The 24842-nt window shown below is 33.4% G+C and overlaps 2 protein-coding genes across 3 annotated transcripts; one reads left to right on the top strand and one right to left on the bottom strand.

Moving 5' to 3' along the window:
• Window positions 1–2698: 2698 nt before the first annotated feature.
• LOC116107619 (beta-glucuronosyltransferase GlcAT14B-like) lies at window positions 2699–6665 on the bottom strand. Of its 2 annotated transcripts, XM_031393909.1 has the most exons (5): window positions 6304–6665; window positions 4908–5653; window positions 4711–4786; window positions 4512–4627; window positions 2699–3588 (listed from the first exon to the last, which is right to left on the bottom strand). In XM_031393909.1, the coding sequence occupies exons 2-5, from the start codon at window positions 5479–5481 to the stop codon at window positions 3089–3091; spliced, it is 1266 nt and encodes a 421-aa protein (XP_031249769.1). In that variant the 5' UTR covers window positions 5482–5653; window positions 6304–6665; the 3' UTR covers window positions 2699–3088. The 2 variants fall into 2 exon arrangements, with proteins under 2 accessions (XP_031249769.1, XP_031249770.1); XM_031393910.1 differs by lacking the exon at window positions 6304–6665 and having other exon boundaries at window positions 4908–5950.
• A 12782-nt stretch (window positions 6666–19447) lies between these two features.
• LOC116107617 (proton pump-interactor 1-like) lies at window positions 19448–24401 on the top strand. The gene is made up of 8 exons (XM_031393908.1): window positions 19448–19647; window positions 20273–20659; window positions 21400–21588; window positions 21668–21847; window positions 21977–22171; window positions 22979–23077; window positions 23171–23677; window positions 23770–24401. Exons 2-8 carry the CDS (start codon window positions 20303–20305, stop codon window positions 24082–24084), a joined length of 1842 nt encoding a protein of 613 aa, XP_031249768.1. The 5' UTR covers window positions 19448–19647; window positions 20273–20302; the 3' UTR covers window positions 24085–24401.
• Window positions 24402–24842: the final 441 nt, after the last annotated feature.

The following is a 24842-nucleotide window of genomic DNA, read 5'->3' as shown; positions in this document are numbered from 1 at the left end:
AATTAAGGGAAACGGATGTGAGGAGATTGATATAGATAAATATAATTTTGATTGATTAATAATACTTTTATAATGAATTCATTTTAAAAAGCAATGTGAATGTCCATTCAAAATTTCGACTCACAGTTAGAAAAAAATCTATTAAAATTAATGAAAAAATATTTATGATTTTTAAAATGTGTTTGGTATTTTATTTTAATAAATAACTATTCATTATGTACTGATTTAACTTATTTTCCATCACACATATTATTATGTTAAATAAATTTCACATTCCATGCCGAAAACAATTAATGTGACACACATTAAAACTATATGCCAACTAATGATTTTTCTTTCAAAGAATATATATATATAATTATTGTATGAACACGTGGAGCCCTTAAACCCATGTGCACCTGTCCTTTGTCCGTAGGAGGTACATAATACTGGTTCCTCCAGTATCACGCGACAAGTGACATTCTTCCATGCATGGGGTCAAAGCAATGATCGCCACCATCCAACGAATTTTCAGCCGTTGGATCCAAAATCAATCGAGATTCTAGAGTAAAATTAAGATCGTGCGCATTAATTTTTTCCACTAATTTAAAGTTCTATCATGTCATAAGATAATAAAAATTAAAATAAAGAACTCATTATATTTTAAAGCCTTCACGCATCTCAGCTAATCTTCAATAGAAACTAATTCAACACTCACTGTCATAGACCCCATTTAAATCGCAATACTCAAATGGGAATCGAAGAGTAGTGTTATATACATGCTAAACCTGTATTTTAAACTTTGTTTTCAAGCAATAATTATATTATTTTATGTTGAAAGGAAAATTAGGAGCAAACTTGAGTACACTGTTGTTATTTTTTTTCTAAAAACCTTTTTTATACATGTAAAAATAAGATTGTGCAATAAGGAAAATGGGTGTAAAAATTTATTCTTTGAATGGTATAAAATTATTAATCTGAAATTGTTTAATTTATCACTATTAAATAGATATGAGAGCTTTCTAGCTAACTATTGTGGAAAATATTATAATTAAAAATTGGATCAAGAAGCTCTCGTAGCTCAGGGTTGAGAGCACCCGTTTAGTAAGCACTTGAGTTCGACTCTCAACGGAGCATATTATTATATTATATATTTTTTTTTTTTTTGTGATCTGTCATCTGCATAACAAAAATAATAAATTAATCAATGATCGATCAAAAATTATGTGTGGAAATGACCGATCATGAAAATAATGATATATGATAATATCAAAGTAGAATTGTAAAAATAATAAAATAAATAAATTATGGTTGACTATCTTGAAAATAAATTAAATGTTTTGTAATATATATTCATTTATGAAATCCTATTGTTGCTATTATAATAAAAAAAAAATCATTTTTGAATATATAGTTGACTTGTAAATAATGAAAGAAAGATAAAGTATGAAACCAAGGATTTTTCAACATCATGTGATGGTCGACTTGTAATCCAATCATGGGGGCCCCGCAATAATTAAGACTCTCACGTCTTGAGAGTTGACATGAACTGCCTATCCATACATTTTAGGGGGTGTTTGTCAAGCTTATAAGTTGGTCAAACTTGCTTATAAGCTCTAAAATTAAGTGACCTGTTTGTTTATAATTTTTTGAGCTTATAAGTTGAGCTTATAAGCTAAAAAAAATAAGTTGGGGGGGAGGTACTTATTTTTTTGTTTAGCACTTTGCTTATAAGCTAGTTTGACCAAGTATATTACCACATTATCCTTGTTAATTTTAAAATTTCATAGTATGTCCTTATTAATGTAGTAACTTTAGTTTTATAATAAAAGTACTTATAAGCCACATTTTACCAAAACACGTCAATTACTTATCAGTCCTATAAGTAACTTTAACCAAACACGTAATTGCTTAAATTTTAAATGCTTATAAGTTAATTAGCTTATAAGCAATTGTTGCTATAGCTAATTTTCATAAGCTCAGCAAAACACCCCTTAATGTGGCCGGTTTCATATTTCATTTATTCTACGCACGTGACTCCGACATGCGTTGTTGACTTTGGGAGAGTTGACTGTTGAGTAACTCTAGCATGAAAAATGAACACATATAGGCACTCAAGCAGTGCTTTAGAATAATGAATGCATATACCTAATACCAGAATTGTTGAAATTGAAGAAAAGGGTACCACATACAAGAACTATTTATTTCCAATTCATCAATTTGATAGTGAAATTCAGTTTTGCTCCTTAAAGATATACAAGACTTTTCCAAGCTTTACTCATCACTTTTCCCAATAATACAAAGCTGTGATGGCTTTGATTTGGTCAACTTTTGTACTAGAATAAGATAACCAATTGGATTGATAACTCCAAAGAGTATGGTTTTGTATTCTCTGCCATGTTTTGCACATTCAATAGAAAAATGTTGCCCTTGATTCTGACCATGTGAAGAAAAATATTTTCAATGCTTCTAGTTTTCATAATCCAACCACTAACCATCCTCTTTGTTATCATCAATAATGCAAAGCAAATGAGGACATGATCAAATCAAGTCCCTTCCATACTCATGAATCTGCAGACTTTGGCAATTATTATTTATTATAACTCCTCTTCGAGGCCTAACATGCCTGGAAACTTTGTAAGTTCAGATTTTCAGAAACAACTTTGCATTGATTTGAGATAATAAATTGGCACCATCCTAGTGACTTTACAAGAAGATGTTGATCTTATTAGTACCAGGCTGCATTACTTGAACTGTCACACAACAGAAATAGTTTCCAAGTTGAAATCCGTACTATATCTAATTATTTGGGAGTGAAAAAAATTTATTAACAATGAGACGTGGGAAAAAATAACTGCGGAAAGCTTTCCGAGTTGTATAATCGTGGACGGCCTAACAAAAGAATGGATGATCAGGAACAGTATTTGATCCCATCCATCTCAATTCTTTTGGGTACATTTTTTTCTGATGTACTAACATACTCAGACTCTAACAAAAATGAGGCGAAAATGTAACTTCACCATCAACAATTCTTCCCTTTATGACTTTCAAAGCCGTTGGCCAGATTCTGGGTAGTAATCTTTCTGTCTGCAACAAACTGTCATGAGATCTACTTACACTGGTTCTGACCGTGTTTAGCTTCCGTTACAAGCCTAGTAATTAAGGTGCGAAGTCTTTCAGCTCCAGGACCCGGTTTGATCTTGTTTGGGTCTCCAAGCTTTGAACAAGTGGAGTCACCAGAGCACCAAGCACCAGGGGTGAAGGTCCCATTCTTCCGACCAAGTAACTCTTTGTCAATCTTGTACAAGACACGAGTACCTTGTTTGAATTTCCGGGCAAAAGCAGCATTGCTTGCAATCATCTTATCAGTGTCGTTAAGTGAGAGAACGTGTGGGTGTTGTCTTGGGGGATTGTCCCAAGAAATGTAGTGCAAGTCATGATTGACAACAGTATCAGCAAATTCTGGGACGTTGCAGATGACAGTGTGAAAATAGGATTCAGGAGAAGAGACAAAGTTTGTGTAGTACATGAGCAAAGTTCTTGGGAGATTATCCCAACCCCAAATGCAATATTCTATGAATGAACGAGAAAGAACCATCCATGCCGACCCTGCAACACAACCAAATGTTTTAATAGCAGAACACCAAAAGTTCACAAATAAGGATTTAGATTAGCATAAGAGATACAGCCTTTTGCAACATGCATACAGAGCATTTCTTTCCAGTAATAGTGGTAGGCACTACGTAATTGCAACCCAAAGTTCAAAACTAAGTATACAGTACAAAAATAATAATCTTAAATGAAAGATACCTTATACCTCGCCATATTTTGGTTATTTAACTTCTACAAATGAACCTTAGCTCATTAACTCAAATTTGGTAGTGATTGAAATCTAACCAAATCCAAAATTAAGAATTTCCATTTTTTTAAAAGCGATAGGTGCAAGACGACACCCTTTTTGCAAACACTGCGTGTCTAATTGAATGAAGTTAGTAAATTTACAAAAACAGATTCAGCCAATCTGTGTGCCGATTAACCTACAGTTTAACATATAGAGGGTTAATCCTTAAAAGTTAACCCATTTATTTTCATATGTCACAAGCCTAATAGGAAATATTAGAAAAGTTGCCTTGGTGTTAAAAATAAAACTCCTTACTTACATCTATATACAGCTTCAAATTCTAATTTCTAAAAGAAATTGCATATGTCAGAAGCCAGTAAACGTCACCTAATTAAGCCAATGAAAAGTACTTCCAAAATTCAGCTTGAATTATTTATAAATGGTTAACTTAGTCAAACCTCAACCCACAAACGGAAAGAATATGAATTCAAAATTTGAATTGTTCGCAGAGGTCTATCTTAGTTAACCCCAACATGCCCGAACGGGAAGAATACAGATTCCTTCATTTCTTTTCATATTTTTCCCCCCCTTAAACAATATTGATAGTTTCCTATTGTAAGAACAGAAACATAGGTGCACAATTTTAATAGCATGACTAGCAAGCAAAACAAGTGAAAGATCAAATACCAACCAGTAAATAATTTAAATGCTGTCGGCAAAGTTCTCCGTGGTGTGACCCAGAATATATCTGACTTAGTCGACATGTAAAGTCCTGGGTCAATCATCAAAGGCATTGCTCGTTTATCCCTGCCGAATAACAATAAAATTTATTATCATTTAACACATAAAAAGTCCTGATAATATGTAGTCAGAGGGAACAAAGAGCTTACTCTTTCCAACCAAGCCTGCTCGTGTGCTCAATGAAATTAAGTTTCCGGTTTAAAGTTGAAAATGTGAAAAGAAGATCTGCAAATTAAAGCTAATTAATAAATGTCTGTTCATTGCAGAACTTGAAATTCTCCTTCCAAAAATATAAAGCATAATTATAAGATAATATAAGTCTACAAGTTGAGTAAACGAGATTTACCGTCTTGAGTCACAAGAGGATAATCTGAAGCACTAAGATTAATAAACCAATCCCAGTCCTTACTTTTCTTGAGAAGAATAGCACAAGCATGAAGCGTATTAGCAACCATAGTTGGTCCTCTATAAGTAACCATATTAGCCTTGATGTTCATGTGGACATTCCCAACCTTTGAAAACATGGGATCTTTCTCCACTCGCGATGCAAGCTCCAATCTTTCCTCGATTGAGGCTTCAAGGTCCAAATGAACAACATATTGGTTCCTTGGATGATATAGCGCCTGAAGAGTTCTCCAAAGCTTTTCCAGATCACCCTTTGACCCAGAAACCAAATAAGCAAATCGAGGAATTGTCGGGCCAGAAGGAGGCGGTGGAGCCTGTTTAACCTTCATTTCGGCATATGTTGGATCAGTATGGTTTGCTGAGAATTGAGAGGGGAAAATCGAGAAGATAGCATTGATCGTGTGTAACGAAGAGATTAGACCCATGTTGAAGGAAGTTGCAATAAGAAATATACACACAAGAGAGCTTATCACCAGTGGGAATACCCACTTCTTCTCCATGTTTAGAGATCCCATCAAACAACTTTATCGGCCCTTCAATCCACAATTCTAATATCCCAATTTTCCTCAATTAGCAACTCAGAAAACCTTCTACTGGATCAAACACCACAAGATCTTCACCTATACCCTCAGCACTCAGATCACAAACTTCTTAAATGCTACAAACTCTGATCTTCAAAAAATATATCTGTTAAATCAACATTCAACAAGAAAAATTAGAATATTCAACCAAATCCAATCATATGATTTCCCCCAAAACAAAGAAACTGAAGCTTGCAAAACATCAAGCTGCAGTCTAGAAATCAAAACAGGAGAATACTTTTAAAACTAAACACAAATATACTATAATATAAAATGCATATTTAAATATTAGTTTGTCTAGTTGTGGGCGGGTATAGAGAGATATATGGTATATAATATTCCATAAAAGAACAGAAAAGATGCATTAGGAAAATCGACAAGGGACCAACAAACGAATCAAACAAGCATAAGCAATTACTTAAATATTAATATATTGTACAATGAGCTAACAGGTGGCTTTATATAAATCCATTGATAAAGACACAACCACTAGCCTTACAATGCCAAATCTGAGAACAAATCTGATCAAACCCCACATTTCCCCAGCAGATTTACAGCAAATACACAGCACTAATCTTCCCCAAAGTAAAAACACAACTTAAAGATCACTACTTTAAAAACCACAAACAATACCCAGATCACAAAAACAAGCTCGGATCATAACTCAATCAATCTAAACCCTTAAACCCCATATAAAATCTTCAATCAAACGAACCAAAACTGATCAAAAGACCGAAACTTTAAAAGAAAACAAACCTTTTTTTCTTGAATCTTGATAAAGGGCACGGAGAAAGACCTTGTTTGCGCAGGTTTTACAGAGTTGATTAATTAAAAATGTATTTTAGTAGCTTTCAAGTTTTTCAAACTGGAAAAAAAAAGAAAGAAAGAAAGAAAGAAAACTACAAAAACAGACAAGACAAGAAGTGGGTTAAGCCTTTGAGTTGAAAAAAAACACGTTTTGGTATCCTGCTGAACTTGAAAACTCGCTTTTTAGGATTGATCGAAGTCGGCAAAGCAACAACTACATACAGAAACACATTAACCTCCACTGTTTGTTCTGTTTTTTTTTTTCTTTCTGCAACAGATAGATTTAGGTTGCATTTTTTATGTGAATTGTATATGTAAATAACTGTTAGCTTTCTTTTTTCGGGTACTTGTGGTTTCATTTTATTATTCTGCTTGTGTTTTTATACGGTCTTGATGGATGATTCTGTTGACTATTTTCATGATCTGACGGCTCTGATTACGGCTGTATCGGTAATTGATTGTTTGGAAACATTTTTTGTGTGCATAAAATAAATGAGTCCAAAGAGCATATGACTCAATTTGAATATTTTTCTAAATCTTATTTTTATTTAAAACTTTAAAAATAGCTCACTATACTCTAATTTTATTATAATTTATAGAATTAATCATTAACCCTAAAAAATTTGATTAAATCAAAATTTTATTTCAAATTTTTAAAATAACAAAATCCTTTTACCGATATTAAAATAAATGGTAAAAAAATAATTTAAAATTCATAATAGTATTAATTTTAACGATTCATTGATTGTTTATCATTTTTGTTATTATAACAAAAGTTAAAAAGGTTCGATTTTTTAACTTTAGTTTACAATTAATTTTTTCTTCTGTTCTATAATTATAAACAAGATTTAATAATTATAGAAGAGATTAGCCTCCACTTTAACATTAGTTAATTTAATTATAGCTTTGGCTTCATTAATACTGATCATGATAGAGTATTAATTACTCTAACCAACTACCTAGATTAATTAATAGGTCATTATTATAATAGGAAAATGTATAAATGAGATTAAAATGTCAAACCATCATAAATATAAATAGTTTGGTATAAGTAATAATTAAGGGAAACGGATGTGAGGAGATTAGATATAGATTAAATATTAATTTTGATTGATTAATAATACTTTTATCAATGACTTCATTTTAAAAAAGCAATGTGAATGTCCATTCAAAATTTCGACTCACAGTTAGAAAAAAATCTATTAAAATTAATGAAAAAATATTTATGATTTTTAAAATGTGTTTTGGTATTTTATTTTAATAAATAACTGATTCATGTACTGATTTAACTTATTTTCCAATCACACATATTATTTATGTTAAATAAATTTCACATTCCATGCCGAAAACTTAATTAATGTGACACACATTAAAACTATATGCCAACTAATGATTTTTCTCTTCAAAGAATATATCATTTCGTTTTATATATATTTTTTTTTATTTTGCATGACACGTGGATGCCCTTAAACCCATGTGCACCTGTCCTTTTGTCCGTAGGAGGTACATAGTACTGGTTCCTCCAAGTATCACGCTACAAGTGACATTCTTCCATGCATGGGGTCAAAGCAATGATTCGCCACCATCCAACGGATTTTCAGCCGTTAGATCCAAAATCAATCTAGACTCTAGAGTTTAAAATTAAGATCGTGCGCATTAATTTTTTTCCACATAATTTAAAGTTCTATCATGTCATAANCATGACACGTGGATGCCCTTAAACCCATGTGCACCTGTCCTTTTGTCCGTAGGAGGTACATAGTACTGGTTCCTCCAAGTATCACGCTACAAGTGACATTCTTCCATGCATGGGGTCAAAGCAATGATTCGCCACCATCCAACGGATTTTCAGCCGTTAGATCCAAAATCAATCTAGACTCTAGAGTTTAAAATTAAGATCGTGCGCATTAATTTTTTTCCACATAATTTAAAGTTCTATCATGTCATAAGATTAATAAAAATTAAAATAAAGAACTCATTTTATATTTTAAAGCCTTGAAAATGTACATCATATTTGTTTTTAAAAATATTTTTGCATAACAAAAATAATAAATTAATCAATGATCCATCCAAAAATTCTGCTGAGGAAATGACCGATCATGAAAATAATGATATATGATAAATGTCAAAGCAGAATTGTGAAAATAATAAAATAAATAAATTATTGTTGACTATCTTGAAAATAAATTAAAATGTTTTGTAATATATTTGTTGCTATTAATAAAAAAAATAATTTTTGAATAATATAGTTGACTTGTAAAATAATGAAAAAAAGATAAAGTATGAAATCAAGGAATTTTCAAGATCATGTGATGTGTCGACTGGTGATCCAATCATGCGGGCCCCGAATAATTAAAGGCTCTCACGTCTTGAGATGAACTGCCTATCCACCACATTTTAATGCGGACGGTTTCATATTTCATTTATTCTACGCACGTGACTCCGACATGAGTTGTTGACTTTGGGATTTTGTCGTGATTTGATTATTTTTAGGCTCATCTTTCTATAAGAAAATAAAAAAATAGATTCATCGTTTGTTATCCTATTTTGATAATTTTTTTATTGAATTGAAAGATAATTATTAATATTTTAAGAGTTAAATAAAATATAATTATATTTTAAGAATATTAAAATAAATATTTTTTTGAGTTTTTAAGATAAAATAATGAAATAAAATAAAGTAATAATAGTGAATTACACCTCGTTTCTAATTCTATTTTATAAATAAAGATATAGGTTTATAAAAATATGTGCCCGTTTTATACAAATTTTAACAAGTCACCGAAAAGTTAGGTTTAGATAGTTAAATTTACGAGTAATGTTACATTGATAATTTATTTTTATAAATTTTCTCTCACAATCTTGACGTGGTAGTTTGTCATTAGTTAATTCGTAAAATGGGTTATGTCTGTTAAAATAGATCTTGTCTGCCCATTTGCAGGCTAATTAATAATAAACTGTCATGTTGGGATTGTTAGAGAAATTTTGAAAAAAGAAGTTGTGTGTGTAATATTTTCCTAAATTTATAGGCTAATGACATAATCCCTTTTAGGTATATGATAAAATAATAATAAAAAAATTTATAGATTTTGAAAAAAAAAATAGAAATTTATGTATCATTAAATTTTAAATATCAAAATAAACGGTAGGATGATGATTTGATAATATTTATAAACTTATAATAGTACAGATTTTAATAATTTTACTAATAATTCAATATCGGCAGAAATTTTTATTTCATAAACCTCATGAAATATTTGTTATTTTATCGTACGTTGGAGTGGTTGTTATTAACTTTTTATTTATATTAAAAAAAATGGTAGTTCAAATTTGATAAGTATGAGGTAAAATAATTACTTAAAGGATTTTTATATCATATTTGTATAATTTTGAAATTTGTGAACATCATACTTCTATAATTTCGAAATAGAAAAAAAGGCCTAGGCCCAAAGACAACACCAGGCCTCTTTCAAAACTCAAGCACAAATATTGATTTTGCTGAAATTGTTTGTTTAAAATTTTTCCCTAAAAGCTAATAATAACTTAAATATTTATAAACATACAAAAGAAAGGCGTATAATATGCGACAAAAGTAACAGGGAGTATTTATGAGAAGAAATTGGTAGATTTATATGAAAATGATAGAGAATATGACAAATTGAAGGATTATGGAGGAATCTTTCAATTGATTGAGAGATCCCTTTATCACTATCTTGCTTGAATTTAATATTTAAAACAAAAGTTCTTGATGTTAACATTATGCTCAATATTAATATAAGAATAATACTACAATAATAATCCTCTTTCATAAACTTTCTCCCACAATCTTGACATGACAACTTTAACGTGACAGTTTGTAATTGGTCAGTTCATAACAGAACTCACATAAATCCCTTATGGGTCCTATTAATTAATTAATTAGGAATCAACCAATTGCGAGCTGTTATATTAAGATTGTGAGAAATAGTTGTTAATGTAGTATTTCTGTTAGTATATTAATGTTCTAAATTCAAGCTAATCAAAAGGGTGGGAGACTTGCCTGATGGGGTGGTTTATTGAAAAAAAAAAAAAAAAAAAACCCAATCCGCTCAGTTCAGTTCCTGACTTTGAAATTATGGCAGAAATACAGAATTAAGGAAATCATGATGAATGATGAAAGTTGAAAGTTGATTTTTCTTCAAATTTGAGGAGGAGGCAAACATGATACAGTGCTTAGAGGATGGTTCATAGTTATTCCAAAATAGGCCCATTCTACTACAAAAATGACAACTGGAAATGGAGTTAAGCAAAAATCACCGCAACTTATTCCCCCGTGGGTCAAGGTTTCTGATGTCCCGTTAGAACTATGGAGTCCAGAAGGGTTAAGCTATATTGCTAGTTGTGTGGGCAAACCCTTAGGTATGGATAAAATTGCAGAAGACACATGGCGAGTTGGTACAGGGCGTATTGGATTTGCACGAGTTCTTGTGGAAGTGGATGCTAGCCTGAAATTGCCGGAATTGACGACAATTATGATGCCTAGTGAGGTGAATCGGGATTCCAAGATGATGGTTGTTCGAGTGGAGTATCAATGGCGACCTTTCCATTGTGCGTACTGTCGTGTCTTTGGGCATGGGGAAGCGTTGTGTCCGAAACAACCTAAGGTCGAGCTACAGGATACTAGAGGGAGAAAAGTACTGATTGTGGGGGGTGAAAATGATGGCTTTCAAACAGTGCATCAGAAGGGCAAAGGGAAGCTGGAGGTTGAATTCAGAGTGGAACTGAATTCCAATCCAATCCCCCGCTAATGGTGGAAGTTAAGACTAAGAAAGGGCGGGTGGCAGGCGGCAAGCTAATAGAATTGTAATACCTTTCAGTGTTTAGCTTCAGTACCTGAGGAGATTTGAGGAAATGAGGGCTTTGAATGAGACAGTGCCTAAGCACTTGTATATAGAGATTGGAAAAGGGACAGAGGCAGATTCTGAATCAAACATGGAAGGTACAAATGTCGAATCTAACACGGCCTCAATGTCGGGTTTTATAAAGGCAGCCGCCAACGACATAGACATTGTGGCCGGACAAGACACCAGGGGAGGGGTGGTTAATGCCGATGGCAAAGTAGGGTCCTGATTTGTTCTAGCTTGGCCTTTAGTTGCCCTTCTTGGTATAGGCTCTTTTGTTTGTAGAGTTTGGATCTTTGTGTTTAAAGGCTAGATACCCTTGTTTCCTTTTGTTCCCTTTTGTTTAGTGCAGTCCCAAGTTCCTGAATCTAAAGAGGAGTCCCTTTTAGGTTGTATTTTTTATTCTTTAATTAAAATACTGTATTTACCTAAAAAAAAATGTTTCAAACTAAAATATCTTATTTATGTATTCCAAAATTAAATTAATACTTTTGATTTATTTGATTGTTTTTGCATTGCCATTTACTAAAAATTAAAAAGGAAAAAACATGAATTTACCAAATTGGGACTCCTGACTTGAGTCCAATTAGGGCAAAAAAATCTATCAGATTTTGATTCCAAAATCCAAAGTAAGAGTCAGAGATGACATGGCACGCGGACCGAGTAAGACTGTAATTTGCTGGATACGGTAGCGGTATTTCTGTAATTTAGTATGTAATCTCAACACGGTGGTCTCGTAATCATCATCAAAACGTGTCACCAAAGAGAGTAACGTAAGACACGTGGTTTTTAGGCACGGAAACGTATATTGCCGAGGCAAAATGCCTAAATGTGACAAAAAAAAGAGACAAAACGGGTACTTTACTGGTGTTGATTGCAATTTCCTCCTCAACGTTTGATAAACCCTGACAAACCCAAAGAGTTTCGAATACTAACAAATATGTCCCAAAAATTGATTTCTTTATTATAATACCTTCTCTCTATCTATAAATCCTTAATTTAATTTAATTACATACTAAAAAAATGAATACAGTAAAATAAAATTGGAGAGTGAAGTGTATAATAAGATAAGAAAATACTAAAATCTTTTTGAAACAAAGTTTCAAATTCTTTTTCAGTTTTTATTTTTTAATTTATTATATATTTATAATAAAATTTGAAAAGAAATAAAAAAGTAAAAAAAGTATATAACTAGAGTAAGGGTCTTATAATTTTTTTATGATAAAATAATCAGTTTTTGTTTTTGGTGATCGGAGATGTCCCGATTAGTTTGCACACACCTCAACTAATCTTTTAGGATCTTTAAGTGAATAGTCAAGTAAATCCCCTCAGTTGTCACCTCTATTAGTGCCTGGGAGGACTCGAACTCAAAAATCCATATTGAACTCTTTTGCTCTTTTACTATCAGACCACCCGATAGTGATTTTGGATGTATTTGCTACTATCCAATCTTTTGGGTGCTTTTTAATTTTCTCAAACCTTGAGGAGGAAATTGAACTCTATCTTGGAGATGTAATTGATAATCATCTTGGAATTATGATTTTGGGCAGATTTGGAGTTAATTATGGAGGAGTTTATTCCAAATTTTTGATGGCCTAAATAGAGATAGAACTCAGTAGCGGATCCAGAAATTTCTTTTAGGGTGGGCCAAAATAAAAATTTATTATACATTACTATTTTTATCCATTAATATTTTTTTTTAGGGTGGGCCAAAATATATAAATTTACATATTAATATTAAAAAAATATATTTGAGAAAAAGTGGCTGGATCCGCCACTGGATAGAAGTGTAGTCAAATTAGTGTTGATTTGTGCATATGAATTGTTTGATGAAATGCCAAGGGGAAGTGCATGTATGAGTATGATTATGTGTTACCTTGGGATGTGTTTGTAGATAGTAGTGAATGACATGTTGGCATTCCATAATGCATAATTGTATTTAAATATGTAAATTTAGAAAGAATTATAAGCATGAAACCATCTACATGCATATATATTTATAAGAGCATGAAAAAGCCCTAAAATATGTTAAAGAGAAAATAGAAATAAATGAGAATATTAAAGGTATTCAAATCTGAAATTTTACCTAAAGAAATGTAAAAAGATAAAAAAAGAAGAGAGGGTTGTTGCGATGGGGAGCCCATGAGTGACATAGTCCCACATGCACGCCGCCTTTAGTGAGCGGCCTCAAAATTCAGAAAGAAGAAATGTACAGTCCGTTAGAAGTGTGTGTGATTGAGGACTGTACCCAGAATTAGAGAATTCACTCACACGGCCAAGGCTCCAAATCCATGTCTCAACCGAGTCCGATCGGCAATAATAGAAAGAAATAATAGAAAAGAAAGAAAGACTAGAAAAGAAAGAAAGAAATAAAGAAAAACAAATAGAAAAACAAAATAATAAAAATAGAAAAGAAAATGCATAATTTATGCATTTGTGCATTTGCATCATGAATATGCATAATACCATGCTCATTATCATGGGTAGTGAAAAAATTTAGAAAACAGAGAGCAAAACAGAGAAAGAATAAAGAAAGAACAGAGAAATAACAAAGAGAAGAATAGGGAAAGAATAGAGAATAATCGGGAAATGTGATGAAAGGAAAGAAAATTCAGAATTTTAATTAGTGGAGAGAGAAGGGTAGCATAACGGGTTTACTTACTGAGCAATTAGTGCTCACTCCGTTGTTTTTAATGTTTTTGCAGGTAATAGGTGAGTTGCGGTCGCACGGAACATCGCACAGTGGATGGGTTGGGCTACACTGTCACGTTGCTATTTTGAGTATATTTTGTAAATATTTGTATATAAAGAAAAGTTAAATATGGGCTCATACTTTGTTACTCGTATATATGTGTATTTTCTTATATATATTGTTAATGAGCTTTATTAATTATTTTACTAGTATACTAGCTAGAAAGAAAGCATTATAGGTAAATTGGTCATTTTGCATGGACGGCGCACGTTAGCAGATCGTCACCTTTAACAGTCTTCCAGTGCCTGTTAGCAAACGGCGTCTCTGACGTTTTTCGCCCTTTTTCCGGTGATTCTTTCACCCAAAATCACATTTGTAACAACTATTTAAACCCCCATCCTCCCCTCTATAAAACTTTACCCTTCACAACCCCCCCTCATCACTCGCCGATCGCCGGCCACGACAGCCGCGACATGCAATGGTTTTTGCCGGTTTGCAACTGTTTTGAACGGCAACAACCCCAACCACCACCACCATTTGACTCCTCGCATCCTCCCCTACAAAACCCCTAACTTCCCAGACACGACAGCTCATCGTTTGCCATCCACCACTTCACCAAAAAAGGTCGATGAACACGAACTCTCAGCTTGCGAATGACAACTAAACGGTTGTTGGGGACATAGGGGTTTTATAGAGTTGGAGACGCTGGTTGCAGTGGTGGTGTTCAATTGGATTTTTGCCGCCATAATCAACTGGAATCCGACGAAGAATAGAAAAACCCTAAGCCTAACGACGCTAGCAATTGGAAGGACCAATGAGTCGGGAACCCAAAGAGGTTTTGGATGAAAAACTACGGGGAAGGTGATGGAGGTGACCAAGGGGTTCGACGCCGTCGGAAATAGCCCAGATCGAGCAAAAATCGAGAGGGTGTGCAGTGATCGAGGGTGTTATTGAGATAATTTGAAAATAAAATGGTAAGGTATAATTCTATAAATTTAGGGGTTAAAACGTAATTTATTAATTTATGGTTAAGAGTATTATAATAATTGTACCCTCTATACCCCTAAAAATTGCTAACAGTATTATTTTAAGGGTGAGAATTTGAAATAAACGTAACTTGGACTATCAACTTAGGATTTCGTCAAACCTTGGGTGGGAATAGTTGATTACTCTTTAAACCAGTGACACATTCTAAATGCTTGAAAAATAATTGAATCATGATTAGTGGAAAGAAAAAATAAATTATAATGTATTTACATTAAAAATAATATTTCTTATAAGCACGTGATAGTTCATGAATTAAAAATTTTCGAATATAAATAATTTATATTTAAGAGAAAAAATGAATATTCAAGAATATTTTGGATAATATTCAACAAACTTTGAAAAAAATTATAAAATTCTATTTGAATTTGAGACTTTAAGTTCTTTGTCTTAGAATTAAAATTCTATCTGAATTAGATTTATTTTTTGCAAACAGAAAAAGAATAAAAATTGAAAACGTCACATCACATCACATCACATATTATATTATTTAGTATCATCATATTATTTACCAGAGATAGAACTCAGTAGCGGATCCAGAAATTCTTTTAGGGTGGGCCAAAATAAAATTTATTATACATTACTATTTTTATCCATTAATATTTTTTTTAGGGTGGGCCAAAATATATAAATTTACATATTAATATTAAAAAAATATATTTGAATTTAAAGGCTAGATACCCTTGTTTCCTTTTGTTCCCTTTTGTTTAGTGCAGTCCCAAGTTCCTGAATCTAAAGAGGAGTCCCTTTTAGGTTGTATTTTTTATTCTTGAATTAAAATACTGTATTTACCTAAAAAAAAAATATGTTTCAAACTAAAATATCTTATTTATGTATTCCAAAATTAAATTAATACTTTTGATTTATTTAATTGTTTTTGCATTGCCATTTACTAAAAATGAAAAAGGATAAAACATGAATTTACCAAATTGGGACCCTTGACTTGAGTCCAATTAGGGCAAAAAAATCTATCAGATTTTGATTCCAAAATCCAAAGTAAGAGTCAGAGATGACATGGCACGCGGACCGAGTAAGACTGTAATTTGCTGGATACGGTAGCGGTATTTCTGTAATTTAGTATGTAATCTCAACACGGTGGTCTTGTAATCATCATCAAAACGTGTCACCAAAGAGAGTAACGTAAGACACGTGGTTTTTAGGCACGGAAACGTATATTGCCGAGGCAAAATGCCTAAATGTGACAAAAAAAAGAGACAAAACGGGTACTTTACTGGTGTTGATTGCAATTTCCTCCTCAACGTTTGATAAACCCTGACAAACCCAAAGAGTTTCGAATACTAACAAATAGTTCCCAAAAATTAATTTCTTTATTATAATACCTTCTCTCTATCTATAAATCCTTAATTTAATTTAATTACATACTAAAAAAATGAATAGAGTAAAATAAAATTGGAGAGTGAAGTGTATAATAAGATAAGAAAATACTAAAATCTTTTTGAAACAAAGTTTCAAATTCTTTTTCAGTTTTGATTTTTTGATTTTTTATATATTTATAATAAAATTTGAAAAGAAATAAAAAATTAAAAAAAATATATAACTAGAGTGAGGGTCTTATAATTTTTTTTATGACAAAATAATCAATTTTTGTTTTTGGTGATCGGAGATGTCCCGATTAGTTTGCACACATCTCAACTAATCTCTTAGGATCCTGAAATAAATAGTCGAGTAAATCTCCTCAGTTGTCACCTCTATTAGTATTTAGGGGGACTCGAATTCAAGAACCCATGTTGAACTCTTTTGCTATTTTACCATTAGACCACTTAATAGTGATTTTAGATGTATTTGCTACTATCCAATCTTTTGGGTGCTTTGTAATTTTCTCAAACCTTGAGGAGGAAATTGAACTCTATCTTGGAAATGTAATTGGTAATCATCTTGGAGTTATGATTTTCATTTAAATAAGAGTAAACGACATATTCCCACCTAAGGTTTTACGAAATTCCAAGTGGTACACTTGATTATATTTATTCTAGATTCTTACCCTTAAAATGATGAAAAAGGGTTTGTTGTAACGGTAAAGGGGTAAACTAGTCATTTTGCATGGACGGCGCATGTTAGCATATCGCCGCCTCTAACAGTCCTTTAGTGCTCGTTAGCAAACGGCGTCTCTGATATTTTTCGCCCTTTTTTCGGCGATTCTTCCACCCAAAATCTTCTTTGTCACCACTATTTAAACCCCCATCCTCCCCTCTACCAAACCTTACCCTTCACAACCCCTCATCACTCGTCGATCGCCGACCACGTCAACCACAACATGGGACTGGTTTTTGTCGGTTTCCGACCGTTTTGAACGACAACAACCCTAACCACCACCACTATTTGACTCCTCGCATCCTCCCCTACAAAACCCTTAACTTCCCAGCCACGACAGCTCATCGTTTGCCGTCCACCACTTCATCAAAAAATGGTCGATGAACACGAACTCTCAACCCGCGAATGACAACTAAATGGTTGCTAGGGATATAGGGGTTTTATAGAGTTGGAGACGCTGGTTGCAGTGGTGGTGTCCAATTGGATTTTTGTCGCCATAATCGACCGGAATTCGGCGAAGAATAGAAAAACCCTAAGCCTAACGACACCAGCAATTGGAGGGCCAATGAGTTGGGAACTAAAGGGGTTTTGGACGAAAAACTACGGGGAAGGTGATGGAGGTGACCAGGGGGTTCGACGCCGTCAGAAACAGCCCATATCAGGCAAAAATCGAGAGAGCGTGCAGTGACCAAGGGTGTTATTGAGATAATTTAAAAAAAATGGTAAGGTTATAATTCTATTAATTTAGGGGTTAAAACGTAATTTATTAATTTAGAGTTAAGGGTATTATGGTAATTATATCCTTTATACCCCTAAAAATTGCTAACAGTGTTATTTTAAGGGTGGAAAATTGAAATAAATATAACTTGGACTATTAACTTAGGATTTCTTCAAACTTTGGGTGGAAATAGTGATTTACTCATTAAACTAATAACACATTCTAAATGCTTGAAAAATAATTGAATCATGATTAGTGGAAAGAAAAAATAAATTATAATGTATTTACATTAAAAATAATGGGTGCGTTTGGTGTAGTATTTTGGATAGGATTTTGAGGATAGTATTAGATTGTTGGATAGGGGAGTATTACGAGGTAAATTTGAAAAATTTATGAAAAAGCCCTTAGGTTTACTAATTTAATTAAAGACCCTATTATATAAAATGACAAAAACACCCCCACCACCTGCAGTGTCAGATTCTGGCCACCACCGCCAGAATCTGGCCGGAAAATTTCGTTACGGCACAAACCGATCGGATCTGTGCCGTAACGCATCATTATGACCTTTTCCGGCCAGATCCACCACGGATCTGGCCGAAAAGGCCAGATCTACGGCCTGTTATGGCTGTCGACGGCCGGAAAGGCCAAAACGACGGCCATCTTTGGCCGTCAGCGACAGCCAAAGATGTGGCCGTCGTTTTCGGTCAACGACGGCCAAGATTTGGCCATCGCTGATGGCCAGATCGGTGTAATTCCGGCCATTTATGGTCAGAATTTAGGCCGTTGTACAGATTCCGGCTATCACCGACGGTGGTTGCCGGAATCTGACAAGTTGGGTTGATGGGAGGGTTTTCGTTAATTTTTAAAAAAAAAAATTAGGGGGCATTTAGTGAAATTAATAACCTTATGGGGTCTAAAAGAATTAAAAAAATAGGGTAATATTTCTGGAATAGTATGCCAAACATTATTTGGAGAATAGGATTGGGAATATGGATAAAAATAGGGAGCCAAACGCACCCAATATTTCTTATAAGCTACGTGATAGTTCATGAATTAAATTTTTTCGAATATAAATAATTTATATTTAAGAGAAAAAATGAATATTCAAGAATATTTTGGATAATATTCAACAAACTTTGAAAAAAATTATAAAATTCTATTTGAATTTGAGACTTTAAGTTCTCTGTCTTAGAATTAAAATTCTATCTGAATTAGATTTATTTTTTGCAAATAGAAAAAGAATAAAAATTGAAAACGTCACATCACATCACATCATATATTATATTATTTAGTATCATCATATTATTTATATGAATAATACTACACATACATCATTCCTATATAATATTTTTCATACAATATTATGTAACAAAATATGATTGGGTGAAAGTTTAATTTTAACTTTAAATTAGCTAATCATATCTTGTCACATAATATTGTATGAAAAATATTGTATAAAAATAATGTATGTGTAGTATTACTCTATTTATATATTCCTTATAAAAATCGAAAATATTTTAATTATTTTATAATAAATATATATTAAAAAGGAAAAAAAAAACAAATTCAGGCACTAAAAAAAGAGAATAATCAGAAAAACGACCTTAATTTGTGACTTGGACAAGAAAAACGGTTTGGTTGCGGCTTTTACTGTTTGTAGAAATTTACCAATTTAATTTAATTAAAATTTAAAACTTTCCGAAATTTTCTACTTACCTGACCTCAAATATCTCTCTCTCCCTCTCTCCCTCTCTCTCTTCCAATTTGGAACGAGTTTTTGCTGTTAAGAGCTACCCAGAGATCTACTTCCCTTTTTATCCGTGTTTTCATCCCTATATTTCTACTTGAGGTTGAGGGCCCTTACTCAAAAGGGTCTTCTGCTCTGTCTTTTATTTCTTCTTCTCCTGGTAAAGAAATCTTTCATTTCTTTGCTTTTTTTTTTTTTTGGGTATAGTATCTTAATGGATCTTTTATAGGTTATTTTGTTTTTCCATTGATCTTGTTCGTTTTACTTTTCAGTCATTTCAATAGCATTTTGTTTTCATATTTCGTTTTGATCGCTACTATGTTTGACCTTTTTGGATTTGTTACTGCATGTTTCGTTTCTTGATGTGTAAAGGTCTGATCTTGTAGTTAAATGAAGTTGTTTTGTTTTATGTTTCTATATTGATCAATTGAATGCTTTTGTAATTCGTCATCTTATGTGATCTTTTATATGATTTTTTTGTTAATTTGTTTGGATACACTTATCTTCTTTGGCCGTTTGGATTTGGATGATCGGTGAGGGTTTTTCTATAATAATTTTATAGATAAGATTATAGATTAGAAGATCCGTGTTAAAGAATTATAGATCTTTGTCTCATTTTATTTTCTTTAATTTGCTGTGAAATTCTTGAGTTTTTTCTCAATGGTTTCTTCTAACTGTATTCTTATTAATCTGTTTGATTTAATTATTAATTATATTTGTTAAAGAAATTGGGTTTGATTGTTTTGCTCATGTTGCTAATGGGTAGTTTCTGTTTGGCATTTCAGATTTTGTAAGGCTGTCATTTGTTGAAAATAATGGGTGTTGAGGTTGCTGAGATGGCCCAAGTACCTGTGGAGACTGTAACTGAAGTGCACAAGTCTAAGGAAAATGAGAAACTTGATCAGGGTCCAGGGAATAAGGAACCGCTTACATTCGGTACCCATATAGAAGAGCCTGTTAAAGGGGAAGATAATAATGTATCAAAGGCCAATTTACCGCAGGATGCGGTTGACGAGTGGCCTGCGGCTATGCAGGTCCATTCTTTTTGGTTGGTCAGGTACAGGACTTATGATGATCCAAAAATAAAGGTGAAAATCGACCAGGCTGATAAAGAGATTCAAAAGAGGAATAAAGCTCGGTCTCAGATCTTGGATGAATTGAAAATAAAGAGGGTGAGTTTTAACTCTGAGTTTATTGTTATTTGATATATCATGATATATAGTTGGTGAAATGTCAGCTATAACAATATCATTTTATAGTTAAATTCCTATAGTTTAAGAGTCTTATTTAATGCTGTCCTGTTGGCACGTCTCCGAAATCCTAACACGTGTAATATCGGCTAGAATATCATGAAGCTGGTGTATCAATCAGATAAGGAAGTGTCTTACAATAAAATAAATTAGATGATCATGTCCATAAATGGAGCAGTCATTGACAATCTACAACTTTTAAATTACGTGGTACATAAAGGTGAGCTATTTAGGTATTTAGTTGATAGGTATTCATATTAGCGAATCAAAGTTCCAAAGTTTCGTTCATTCTTTCTTCCGCTTTACATTTTTGTACAAATATGCACATATCTTTGTTTCATTGCTCAACATTTTGAGAAATATCACCAAATTAACCCCTTTTCTGGAAGGTTGGAAAACCTTTTAGATGCTTGAAATTCGGATGTTAAACAATAAAGGCTGGTTTTTTGTGATACAAAAGTCAGTTGAAGTGAAGGTTTTTTTTATTTTTATTTTTAAATATGTTGAATGTTATGTACTGGCATAACACTCAGTTACTCGGGTATGTTCAACCAAGTTCTATATAATCCTCAGATAAAGATGTAACTGAATAACGTTTCTAATTTAACCCCACCTTAAAAAGTAAATTTTTTTTGATATTGTTTGTTTTCTTCTGTTTCTAGGCAGATCGAGCTGAGTTATTAACTCAGCTGAAGGTTTTGAAATCTGAGGGTAGGCAGGTTAAGTCACTTATGGATGAGAAGAAAAAAGAACTGGAACCTCTGCAGCAGGCTCTTGGAAAGCTGCGACCTTCAAACAATGGTGGTCGTTCTGGTGGTATATGTTCATCTGAGGAGGAGCTGAATGATCTTGTATGATTTACTGCAAATATTAATCATTTTTTCTGTAGTGACTCCTTGTCTTTCTCTGACTGAGGATTGGTGAATGCAGATCCATAGCTTGCAATATCACATTCAACATGAGAGCATCCCATTGTCTGAGGAGAAGCAGATCCTTAGAGAAATCAAACAGCTTGAGGGAACAAGGGAAAAAGTTGTGGCTAATGATGCTGTCAAAGCAAAGATTCAGGAGTCATTGGGTCAGAAAGATGTTATTCAAGACCAAGTTAAAGTAAGATGCTACAAGTTGGAGTTGTATGTTTTGCAGCCCACTTCTTTGTTGATTTTATGCTTGGTTAAATACATGTTTTTTTTATAACCAAATATGAACTAATAATTCACCATATTTGTCTCATGGTAGCTTATGGGCGTTGATTTGGATGGAGTGAAGAAGGAGCGACAAGCACTTTTGTCCAAGATCACTCCCCTTGAGGGGAAAGTGAAGGCACTTGAAGAGGACATTAGAGCTTTACAGGAGGATTTGCAAACTGTGACTGAGATGCGGGACAAAGCATTTGCTAGCATTCAGGAACTAAGGAAAAAGCGTGATGAGGGGGTAAATGCATTTTATTTCCATTTCCAGATTTTGTTGCAACAATAAATCTCTCTTTTTTCTTCTCTCTCTATATCTTAGAAAGGGTGGTCGTCTCTTGTGCATTAATGACTTGGTTTGTTTTAGATGAAGTCTCTGCTAATTGTTTCAGAGAGGGTGGTGGTCTCTTGTGCATTAGAGTGACTTGGTTTATTTTAGATGAAGTCTCAGCTATTTGTTTTTTATGCTGCCTTGGTCTTTAATATAATTTAGTCTGGGTCAACTAGATGAGAAAGATGTGTTGTCCCAATAGAGACTTTTAAATATGCTATCCTATTCCGGTGGGTTTTTTCTTCATGCTTTGGTTTCGTGATATTTGAAGCCAAGGCTTGTAGTTGTTTTCCCTGAGCAGGTCCAGAGCAGCTTGTGGTTTGAGGTTTGATTTTCTCTACTTCTTCCTATTAGGTGACCAGAACAGAGACATGGCATATATGTCTGTCTGTGCATGTGCTTGCTTTTGCCCAGGAACTTATATATGTCAGCACTGAAAGATGGTGCAAACATGCTGGTTTTAGTAGGTTGTGCTGAAGCAATAGTTCCTAAAGTTTGCTGTCTCCCAACCATTATTTGGCAGCTAAACTTTCAATGGACTTTTTAATTAATAAGTCAGAAGTTTCGCTAAAAAATTCCTCGTGATAAATGCAAATAATATGTGCTTGATTTTCTTTTTGGTCTTGATGATGACCTAAATTGATATCATCTTGTAATCTATCAAGCTTCCTGATTTGTATAGTACAAGAAGCCTTTAATGAATTTACCCCTATTTTTCAGAATGCCAACTTTTATCAATCTCGTCAAGTCTTGACCAAAGCCAGAGAGCTTGCTGTAAAGAAAGATGTCAAGGCTCTTCAGGAATTTTCAGAAGCACAGGTTTGTTACACCTGCACTTGTCTTTTCTCTTCAATATCGCACAGCTAAAAATTCTCTGTTGTCTTATCATTGCTATTATTATTTGTTTATTAGGTTGAGAAATTTATGAGCCTGTGGAACAGCAACAAAGCTGTGAGGGATGATTATGAGAAAAGAATTTTACCATCATTGGACAGTCGACAATTGAGCAGGGATGGACGGATCAGGAACCCAGATGAAAAGCCCTTGGTGCTAGTGGAGACTCCAGCACCGGAGCCTGAGACTGTGACAAAAGCTAATGTAAAACGAGCAAAGGAAGATGCCAAATCTACCCCAAAACAAGATGCTTTGCCTACACAGAAGCTTCAGAAAGAAGCTGGTGGCAAAGCAACTGAATCAAAACCCCCTGTGGAGAAAACTGAGACAGTGGACAGGGAGATCTCTGTGCCAGAAAAGCCTTCCCCTGTAAAGGAAGTTGATGAAGCTAAGTTGAAGGAGATAAAAAGAGAAGAGGAGATAGCAAAAGCTAAGCAAGCCATGGAAAGGAAGAAGAGGTTGGCTGAGAAAGCTGCAGTCAAAGCAGCTATAAGAGCGCAAAAGGAGGCTGAAAAGAAGCTCAAGGAAATTATTTATACATTCTCTTGTCGTTACTGTTTCACTGTCTATGTAGATTCAACTTGAAACTAATATGACTATTCTATAATTCATTTCAGGAGCGTGAAAAGAAAGCGAAGAAGAAGGCTGCAGCATCCGGACCTGGTGCTGACGAGGATTCAGCTGACGCTGTCACAGAACCTGAAGAACAGGAAAAGGCTGATGTGAATGAAGAAGCTCCAGTTCTGGCAAAATCGAAGGTTCATAAGGAGAAAACTATGAAGCATAGGACTCGATCAAGGGGTCCGGAATCACTTCCAAAAGCCATCTTAAAGCGCAAGAAGTCTACCAACTACTGGGTATGGGCTGCACCTGCAGCTGTGGCAGTTTTGTTGGTTCTGGCAGCTGTGGTATACTACTATTATCTTCAGTGAAGATGTGAAACTAGAAAATGAGTAGATGAGTTATTGACAATTTTCTGCTTCATGGTGAGTTTACTAGGGGGTTTGTAGAAGAGGCAAAAAAGACACAAAACATTCAAGTTAATTTTGTTCTTTGCATCCTGTCTGGGGATGGACTCAAAACTCATAATGTTGTTGCACAATCAGTCTGAAATGTTTTACCAATGGGGGAAACTTTTATACCTTTGGTTTGATGTATTTTCAAATTTTGACTTTAAGCAAATGCATGAATGTTACTTGCAACCTTCTCTTTGCAGATACAATTTATATCTATGTAGCCAGTTTATCCATGACTATGTATGTATTTGATATTATGGTCGTATGAAATTCTACAAAATTTATAAAATATTGCTTCAATAACATCTCTCAGTTATACAATAACAAAATGAAGGTAGTGAATCATTTCTGGATTAACCCCAAGTGGTTAAACAAGTTTATTTTCTTTTCGTTAAGTAAGATGTTTTTTTCTGTCTAAGTTTTTGGTTTAAACTTTGACGTCATTTATCACAATATTGGTTATCTGGTCCTTTAAGTAGTAGGGTATTCATCTTGTGCGTTTAAACTGACTTGAATACTCTATTATCATAAAAAAAAAAAAAAAATATTTGAATTTCGGAAATGCAAATGCAAATACAAATTGAGCAAATAATTTTGATACGAGCACTCAATTACCATAAAAAAAAAAAAAATCTGAATTTTGGAAATGCAAATACAAATTGAGCAAATAATTT

This window comes from Pistacia vera, unplaced genomic scaffold, assembly GCF_008641045.1.
Source record: "Pistacia vera cultivar Batoury unplaced genomic scaffold, PisVer_v2 Contig543, whole genome shotgun sequence".
In the NCBI taxonomy this organism is placed as follows: domain Eukaryota; kingdom Viridiplantae; phylum Streptophyta; class Magnoliopsida; order Sapindales; family Anacardiaceae; genus Pistacia; species Pistacia vera.
This window is presented reverse-complemented; position numbering and strand designations above follow the sequence as displayed.